The sequence below is a fragment of the Mesocricetus auratus genome, unplaced genomic scaffold (genome assembly GCF_017639785.1).
Source record: "Mesocricetus auratus isolate SY011 unplaced genomic scaffold, BCM_Maur_2.0 Super-Scaffold_100676, whole genome shotgun sequence".
Classification (NCBI taxonomy): domain Eukaryota; kingdom Metazoa; phylum Chordata; class Mammalia; order Rodentia; family Cricetidae; genus Mesocricetus; species Mesocricetus auratus.
Genome location: NW_024429266.1, coordinates 129,839,833 through 129,849,553, shown reverse-complemented (window position 1 = coordinate 129,849,553; position 9,721 = coordinate 129,839,833). Strand labels below are relative to the sequence as shown.

Genomic DNA, 9,721 nt, shown 5'->3' with positions numbered 1-9,721 from the left:
CTGAGCTAAGTTTAAAATTCCATTGGGCACATATTCTACAAACAAAATCAAAATACTCATAATAGAAATATCAATCTTTTTATGAATGCTAAATGTAGAAATTATGTCTTTCCTGATATTTATTGAATTTGTCTCTGTAGGGCACAAAATAATCATATGAGTAAGTCTTAAGTGTTTATCGTGAGTATGTAAAAGTAATGGATAATAAAACTTTTTGTCATAGGAAATAATGGTTAAAGGAACGTTGGAATCGAAGGATGGTTCTCTGGTGTTTGTGACTATTGATAATTCAGAGGTGAATTTCAACTCATTTATTTACATGAATTAAACATGTATAACATTTCCTTCACCAATTATACCTCAGTGAAATTATATTTTCCATTTATTATGTGATCATATACAAGTGTGTATAAAAATGTTCATTCTATAGCACACAGGTGGAGGACAGAGCTGAGCCACATGATAGACACCGTCACAATTTTGGTTTTGATAGCCACCTATTGCATGCTTACTTGTACATCTTGGGAATACTGGATTGATAGAAATTTTCTTAGAAATCATTGTGTCTTTCCCAAGGAGTACTGCCTCTTAGCTTGCCCAGAACATTACTGATCATGCTACATGTCCTGCTGTTATGGAGTTATCCTTATCTACTTGAAAGTCTTCCTTATGCCTTGGAGGTTGTGATACATATAAAGAAACCTAAAATCTTTTTATGAAGCTCTGAGATATTCTTGAAACATTTGCCCCTGAACTTATTCAGAAACAAGACAATCAAAACAAAGTAAACTTGAAAAGGTCAATAAGATTTGGCTAGAGGATTTGGTAGTCTATCAGATCACAAGCTTTTTCCTACTATAGGCTCAGGTTACTGTATGGCAGATAAGCTTGAGGGCTGAATAAGGTGTACTACTCTTGGGTTATATACAGCAACAAAGTTAGATTGGTGGAATTTACCTCTGCCCTACATAAGACTTATATTGATGGAAAAAGAATGATGTTGAAAGATGATAAAAAAGTGAGATTCAGGACCTCCCTTTCTTAGAGGAGTTAGCTTGTGCAAAGCCACTGTAGTGTCTTAGGACCAAGGAACAAAAGAATGTCAGAATTATACATATAAAGTATATTCTATAAAGATATAAAATGTAAACTTTGTAGTATGTCAGAATGTGCGAATTAGCTTTAGCAGCTTTGGCCTGAGGATTTTTCTTGGATATTCTGACAATTAACAGGCAATAATACACTGTTCAGAACATGAAAATCTGCTCAGACTGCCTTGGAGATTTTCTTTCTATTAACATTCTTAAATCCATAAGAGCTACAAGCCTGACAATGAGCTTTCATGTGCACTAGAGCCTTAAAATTAGTTTGTAGGGTTAATGGTTATATAGATGGAGCAGCCAAACTAAGACTACTTGGCTACTTGGAAGAGGAGTTGACAGTCAGGCACAGAGGAAGAAAGATTAGAATGCTATACTGAGAAAAGGTAGCAAGCCTGTGTACAAATGGAAATAAGAATTATGGGATATTTTAAGTGTAAGAGCTAGCTAGTAATAAATAACTAAGCTAAAGGCTGTTTTATAAATAATATTAATCCTCTGAGTCAATTATTTATGAAGCAGTTGCTGAGTATTGGGGACTTGTTTTTGGGACAGAAACTTTTGCTTACACCTGAGGGTTGTTAACTTAAAAAAACTGCATTGTCTTGATACTTACTGATATTTTTCTGTTATACACATGATAACTGTAATGATGGCTACCACGTTGCCCTAGCTTTGAAAACAGCTAAGAAACTAATACAGCAATATTCACTGATAGAAACATGGGAAAGAGTTTTATCTCATACTGTGATCCTCTTTACGTTGAGGTTAAGTACCACAGGAAGTGCACACGGTAAACAGAGACCAATATGGCTCTCCTTAGACATGAGCAGATGTCATTACTACAGCCTCTGACACCATAGAAAGATTTTGTTATTTTATGTAAAAAGTCTTTTCTAAAACATCCTGAGTGAGACAAATAAAGGTAAACATACTCACTCATATGTAGATATTAATTTTAAAATTAAAACAACTATGCTACAATTCACAGAGCCAGAGATACAAGGTAACAAGAAGAATGCATGGGAGGTAAGACACCCAAATCTCTGCAGAAAGGGGAAATAAAAGATATTCATGAGTGGACTGAGGGCACATGGGAATAGGAATATGAGAGATGAGGTTAGGAGGACATGGAAGGGTAGAGTGTTGAGAGGCACTTCCAAGGGAGATAGCATTTCAGTGTTGAAAAGAAGTCTGGTGAAGACAAATCTCTAAGGAGTCTATGTGGGGTATCCCCAGCTTATCATCCTAGCAATAGTAGGTAAGTACCCTGAATTGGCAGTCTCCTGTGGATAGATTTCTGCCTTGCATACTTGTCTTCAGAAAGGCCTCATCCAGCAACTGATGGAGGCAGACACAGAAACCCACAGCCAAACGTTAATGGAGTCAGGAAATTCTTTGGAGGAGGAGGAAAAAAGAGTATAGGAGCCAGAGGGGTCTAGGACTCCATGGGAAGGCTCACACAGTCAACTAACATGGACTCATAGGGGATTACAGAGACTGAATTAACAGACAGAGGCCTGCCTAAGGCTGACCTAGCCACTCTGAATATATGTTGCAGTTATGTAACTTGCTCCTCTAATGGGACTCTTAGCGGAGGGAATAGGTGCTATATTTGACTTTTTACTGACTTTTGAGACCCTACTTTTAATACTGGGTCACTTTGCCCATCATTAATACATGGGGAAGTGCTTGTTCTTACTGCAACTTGATATGAATGCTTCATTGATACTCACAGGAGTCTTGCTCTTTCCTGGATGGATAGAGAAGAGGAGGTGGTTGGGGTGGGAGGCAGGGAATTAGGGAAAGGGACTGGAAAGGGAGGATGGGAGAGAGGCTGGGGCAAAGATGTAAACAAAATGAAACATATAAACAAATTAGTAAATAAATAAAATGTCTTCTTTACAAAATAGTTTAATTGATATGGAAAGTGATACAGGGATACAAAGAAAAATAATAATGTAATTTTTAGGATCTCTTCCTCATGTTCCTGCACCTCTTTTTCCCCTTCTGATTCTCCAGCTTCACCATCTTCTTTCCCATGATGCATCATGACCTAGTAGAATGTACTTGACAAGTCAAAGTCCATTTTAACATTATAATTTATATTTATATATTTCATCCTGCTTACAAGATTAACTATATATCTGTAGGGCCCTAAAATCATTTCTATGAAAGTCAATAGATAATTAAGATATATACCTAAGGTAACAAAGAATAGTGACAAAATTATCTCACTGTCATGTGTTAGCTATAAAGCTCAGGCAAATGTAATACTTAGTTTTTAAATTTTGGGGGCATTTTATACTTCATATTACAAAAAAAGAACAAAATATCTGCTGCCACCACTTGTATCCAAATCTATAGCACAATATTAAAAAGGTGGTGATAAGAAATAATCAGTGAAAGAAATGAAATAAAATATTTGCTAATTGATCATACACAAATTCATAAGGAAGGAATATCAACCTAGGAGAAATTACAATAAAATCTCTACATATACTATGGATAACAGAATTGCCCTTGTACATTAAAGGTCATTCATGTGAGTAGAGAATATGTCTGTGTTCATAATATGAGCCACCTTTTAAAAATGCTTTTATGTTTGTGACTATTTTGCCTGTATGTTTGTAAGAACATTCTGTATATACTTGGTGCCCTCAGAGGCCAAAAGAGGGTATTAAATCCCCTGAAACTAATGTCAAAGATAGCTCTATGGGACAGCGTGTGGGTGCTGAGAATTAAAAATAGGTCCTCTTCATGTGAAAGAGGTGGTTTTAACCACTTGGTGTTCTATTCACCTCAGTGAACCACTTTTAAATGTATTATTTTTCTCCATTGGCATATAAAATCAATGTAAGACAACTAATGCTCCATAAGGGGTTTCTAAGTTTGACCCACTCAGTATAGAATTTGTGTAGAAAAGTATGACAGCATAAGTAAGAAAATCTGAAGCATATAACAGTGATATTATATCTTTTGACTTGATTGTTCTTTTGTATAAAACTACAGTGATTAAATCTGCATGCAGTGCAGATGTATAGATGGGTGGATAGATAAAAGGGACATCATAAAGAGATAGGAAATAGATCTTACCCACATATGATTTCCAAAATAAAATAAAAAGAACATAGATCATTCTTTTATTGTTGTTCTTTTTTTTAAATTTTTTCAAACATGTTTTCTCTGTGTAGCCTTGACTGTCCTGGAAATCACAGAGATCTTTTTGCCTCTGCCTCCAAAGTGCTGGGATTAAAGGCATGCACCACCACCTCATGGCTTTGGGTTGCTTCGAAAACTATGCTCTGGAAATCAATTCTTCATTAATATCACTTTTAGAAGCATATTTAAGACAACAGTTTACAACCTATATGATGTCACACACACAAATCTATATTTCAGTTCATGTGGTAGGATTAAAAGTCATAGGAATGTGGCTCAACATTGTTTGATTTTTCTAAACAAAGAAGAGAACATAGGAGCCATTAGAATTATAATAAATTACCTAGGCCTCCTCACTGACACCCACATTCAGGGGGTCTTGATCAGTCCCATGCTGGATTCCCAGGCTGATGACTGGGATTCAAGAGTTAACCTTTGTCAGGTCAGCTGTTTCTGGGGGTTAAACCAGACCAGTCTTAATCCCTTTGGTCATCAGTCCTCCCTCTCTGTTACTGGCTTTCTTGACTTCAGCTCAGTACTTAACCCTGGGAGTCTGCCTCCCCTTCCATCTGCCACTGAATGAAGTTTCTGTTTCCCAGACTCTCTGGCCATGGGACTGTAGGCTGGCACTCCCCAGATCTATGTTTAAAATCCATATATGAGAGAGTACATGCCATGTTTATCTTTTGATATTGTATGGTTTTTGTCGATTCAACATCTTCAGGTTTCCATTGCAAAACAGGTTTCATTGTCACAGCTTTATGATGGGCAAGTGAGGGATTCACCATATGGAATCCAAAAATTACAAAGGAATACTTGTCCTCAGAAGATGTCTGAAATTGCATAAAGTGTCCTCGTCCTCCACAATCTCTCCTGAATGTGGGTGACAGTGAGGAGGCCTAGGTAATTTATTGAGCCTTGGGTAGTAGATCAGTATTCATCCCGAGTATACACACAGACTGCGCACTCCCATCCAACAATGTGAGATGCACTCTCACCCTGAACTCTTGGGGGAGGGTCTAGGCCCTGCCCTGTATGAAATGACAGACTATGGACACCCCCATGGAGGGCCTCACCCTCCCTGGGGAAATGAGGGGAGAATGGGGGGATTGGGGGAAGGGCACGGGAGGAGGGGAGGGCAAGGGAGAGAGGGACCTGGAACTGACTTGTGAAGCATCCTTGTTTCTAATCTAAATTCAAACTGAAAAATAAATTAAAAAATAATTGATTTGTGTATTCTGAAAAAAAAGAATTATATTAAATTACTGCAGAGCTGAGATCATCAACACTCACTGCTGGAATTTGAAGACACAGCAGAGTATCATGGTTATACATCCTTCCCTTTGTCTGACACTTGCGCTCTAGCTTTTGTGAGAAATGCAAACCTCCTTTCAGCTGTCAGCTTATATCAGTAATCTTTTTCTGCCCTTTAAATAGTGGCATTTACAAACTAATTTACTGAATTTAAGTAATGTGTTTTGGAATGCTCACAGATGTTCCCACTAATCTGTATGAGTACAACCACAGGATACAACTCAGACTCCTCACAGAGAACGACTGTGTCCTCTGTTAAAAGTAGAAAAGGTGTTGGTACTCTGTATAGCTGGATGTGGTGAAGAAGGAAGATATGTGGGGTATAGAGAAGACTCTTTAGCCTATCTTATCAAAACAAATGACTCTCCATGAACTTTGTTGAAAATCCTGTGACATCTGAGAAACACTTTATCATCTGGGGCACCCCGGCCTCTCACTTCTGCTTCCATGGGGGTTTATGTTATGACTTGTATCACTGTGGAAGGATAACTAACATACTGTACACAGTAATAAATTGCAGTATCTTCAGACTCCAGGTTGCTGATGGTGAGAGAATAATCTGTGCCAGAAACACTGCCACTGAACCTTGATGGAACCCCATCTACCAAGTTGGATACATAGTAGATCAGGGGTTTAGGAGCTTTCCCTTGTTTTTGTTGCAACCAGCTTAAATACCTGCTAATATCCTGACTTGCCCTACAAGTGATTGTGGCACTCTCTCCCAGAGATGCAGAAAGGGAGGATGGAGACTGGGTCACCTGGATATCACATCTGGCACCTGGGAGTGTAAACATAATAAATACCCATATAGTTAAGCATGATACAAAAGCACTGCCCCCAAATATGAACCAGAAATAATCACAGCATAACAGTGATATTCCTATTATATTCCTTTTTCACCTGGAATCCAGAGCAGAAAGAACCCAAGGAACTGAGCAGGAGTCCTCATATCCATGCTGAGTCCTAACTGCACTGACAACTGAACAAGGTGTGACTGGTATATGAAGAAGTTCTCAAGGCTATGCAGTGAGTGCATGCAAATCATTGGGAACCAGTTAGTGCTGGGCACAGTTGCAAGATTTACTCATCTCAGCAACTTGGTACAAACACAGTGTGCCTTGATGCCCAAGACCAAATCATATATATGCCTCCAAAAATACACTTCTTTTTCAAATTTTAAGTTATACATGGCATTTCTAATGGCTCTATGACAAATAATTTATTTCAAAGGTATATTGGGGTAATATAGAAAGTATCCTTCTATAAGGGAATAAAAAACAGAGAAGGGACTATTAAATATTCCGATATGTTAAACAATGCTATGTCTTCTCCTTGAGATGTGTTTGCGAGTTTTGAAGAGTAATTTCTTTAAATTAAAAGGATAAATTATCAGGACCATTTTAATGATTGAAATAAGATTCTATAGCTTTAACTATGCTTCCTATTGAGAATTCTCTATTTAGATCTGCACCACATTTTTTAATTGGATTGTTTGGTGTTTTGGTGGCTAGCTTCTTCATTTCATTGAAAATTTTGGAGATCAACCCTCTGTCAAGTGAGTTGCTGGTGAAGATCTTTTCCCATTTTGTGGGTTGCTATTTTGACTTGTTGACTGTGCACTTTGTCTTACAGAAGGTTCTTAGTTTCAGGAGGTCCCATTTATTAATTGGTGATCTCAGTGTTTGTGCTACTGGTGTTATGTTGAGGAATCAGTCTCCTGCACCAATTTGTTCAAGGATGCCTCCCACTTTCTCTTCTAACAGGTTCAATTTGGCTGGATTTAAGTTGATGTCTTTGATCCATTTGGACTTACATTTTGTGCTTGGCAATAGACATGGATATATCTGCAGTCTTCTACTTGCCTATATCAAGTTATGCCAGCACCATTTGTTGAACATGCTATCATTTTTCCATTGTATAATTTTAGCTTTGTCAAAAATCAAGTATTCATTGGTGTGTGGGTGAATATAAGGGTTTTTGATTTGATTCCGTTGATCTACCTGTCTATTTTGTGTGCCAATACCAAGCTGTTTTCAGGGCTATAGTTCTAAAATAGAGCTTGAAGTCAGGGATGGTGATGTCTCTGGACGTTTCTTTATTGTACAGGATTGTTTTGGCTATCCTGCATCTTTTGTTTTTCCATATAAAGTTGATTATTGTTCTTTCAAGGTCTGTGAATAATTGTAGCGGTATTGTGATGGGGATTGCATTGAGTGTGTAAATTGTTTTTTGTCAAGATTTCCATTTTTACTACGTTGATCCTATCTATCCAAAAGCATGGGAGATTTTTCAATTTTCTGGTACCTTCTCAAATTTCTTTCTGTAAAATCTCAAGTTCTTGCTATAAAGGACTTTTACTTGTTTGTATAGCATTACTCCAAGATATTTTATGTCATTTATGGCTATTGTAAAGGATGATATTTCTGATTTCATTCTCAATCCATTTATCTTCCATATGTAGTAGGGCTCTTATTTTTTCCTCCATTTTTTGGATTCTATTTTTTTAACTTAATGTAGAAATAAGCTTGTTTCACATGTCAACCCCAGCTCCCTCTCCTTCCCCTCCTCCCATGTCCTCCCCACCAGGTTCCCCAGTACCTCACCCAGTCTCCACTCTGATCCCTATGCTGGGTGAGGCCCTCCATGGTGGATCTCCAGAGTCTGTCATTTGATCCAGGGCAGGGCCTAGGCCCTCCTACAAAGGTCCAGGGTGAAAGAGCATCCTTCATTGTGGCATGGGCACACAAAGTCTATTTGTACACCAGGAATAAATACTACACAAGGCCCCATATATCACCTACCCCCCCCCAATGACACCAACATTCAGAGGGTCTGGGTCAGTCCCATGATTTCCACACAGCCATAAATCTGGGGTCCAAATGCTCCCCCTTGTTCAGGTCAACTGTTTCTGTGGGTTAAACCAGCCCACTCTTAATTCCTTTACTCATCAGTCCTCCCTTTCTGTCACTGGATTCCAGGAGTTCAGTAGAGTGTTTAGCTTTGGTTGCCTGCCTCTGTTTCAATCAGTTGCTGGATGAAGGTTCTGTTTCCCAGACTCTGGCAGTGGGATTGTATGCTGGCATTCCTCTGATTCATGTCTAAAATGCGTATATGTTGCTCTTTTTGTGACTAGGTTACCTCACTCAGAATTTGCCTGCAAATTTCAAGAATCCATTGTTTTTTCCCATTGAATAGTACTCCATTATGTAGATGTACCATATTTCCTCTATCTACTCTTCAGTTGAGGGGCATCTAGGTTGCTTTCAGCATCTAGCTTTTACAAATAATGCTGCTGTGAACATAGTGGAACAGACGTCCTTGTTGTACGAATGGGCATATTTTGGGTATATACCTAAGAGTGGAATTTCTGGGTCTTGTAGTAGAATGATTCCCATTTTCCAGAGGAATCTCCATACTGATTTCCCAAGTATCTGTATGAGTTGGCACTCCCACCAGCAGTGAATGACTGTTCCCGTTTCTCCACATCCTCTCCAGCATAAATGTCATTGGAGTTTTTGATTTTAGCCATTCTGACAGGAGTAATTTGGTATTCCAAAGTTGTTTTGATTTGCATTTCTCAGATGGCTAGGGTTGTGAGCATTTTCTCAAGTGTCTCTCAGTCATTTTAGACTCCTTTACTGAGAATTCTCCACTTAACTCTGTACCCCACTTTTTGATTGGATCCTTCGGTGTTTTGGAGACTTGCTTCTTGAATTATTTGTACATTTTGGATATCAGCCATCTGTCAGATATGGGGTTAATGCATGTCTTTTCCCAATCTGTAGGTTGCATTTTTGTATTAATGACTATGTTCTTTTCCTTATAGATCCTTCTCATTTTCAGGAGGTCCCATTTATTAATTGTTGTTCTTAGTGCCTGTGCTACTGGAGTTATGTTCATGAAGTGGTGTCCTGTACCAATTCATTCAAGGGTACCTATTATTCCTGTGTTTGGTCTTTTTATAGTGTCCCATATTTTCTGGATGTTTTGTGTTAAGGATTTGTTGGACTTAAGATTTTCTTTGGTTTATTTCCCCTATTGTATCTTCAACATCTGAGATTCTTTCTTCCATGTCTTGTATTCTGTTTTTTATGTTTCCATCTATAGTAAATGACTGTTTGCCCAGCTTTTCTATTTCCAGCATT

The 9,721-nt window shown here is 38.2% G+C and overlaps 1 gene segment (V, D, J or C); it reads right to left on the bottom strand.

The window, feature by feature from the left end:
* Positions 1 to 6,031: 6,031 nt before the first annotated feature.
* On the bottom strand, positions 6,032 to 6,599 carry LOC110341992. The segment is given in 2 exon segments: positions 6,032 to 6,354; positions 6,477 to 6,599. Coding segments are annotated over 2 exon segments (378 nt in total).
* Positions 6,600 to 9,721: the final 3,122 nt, after the last annotated feature.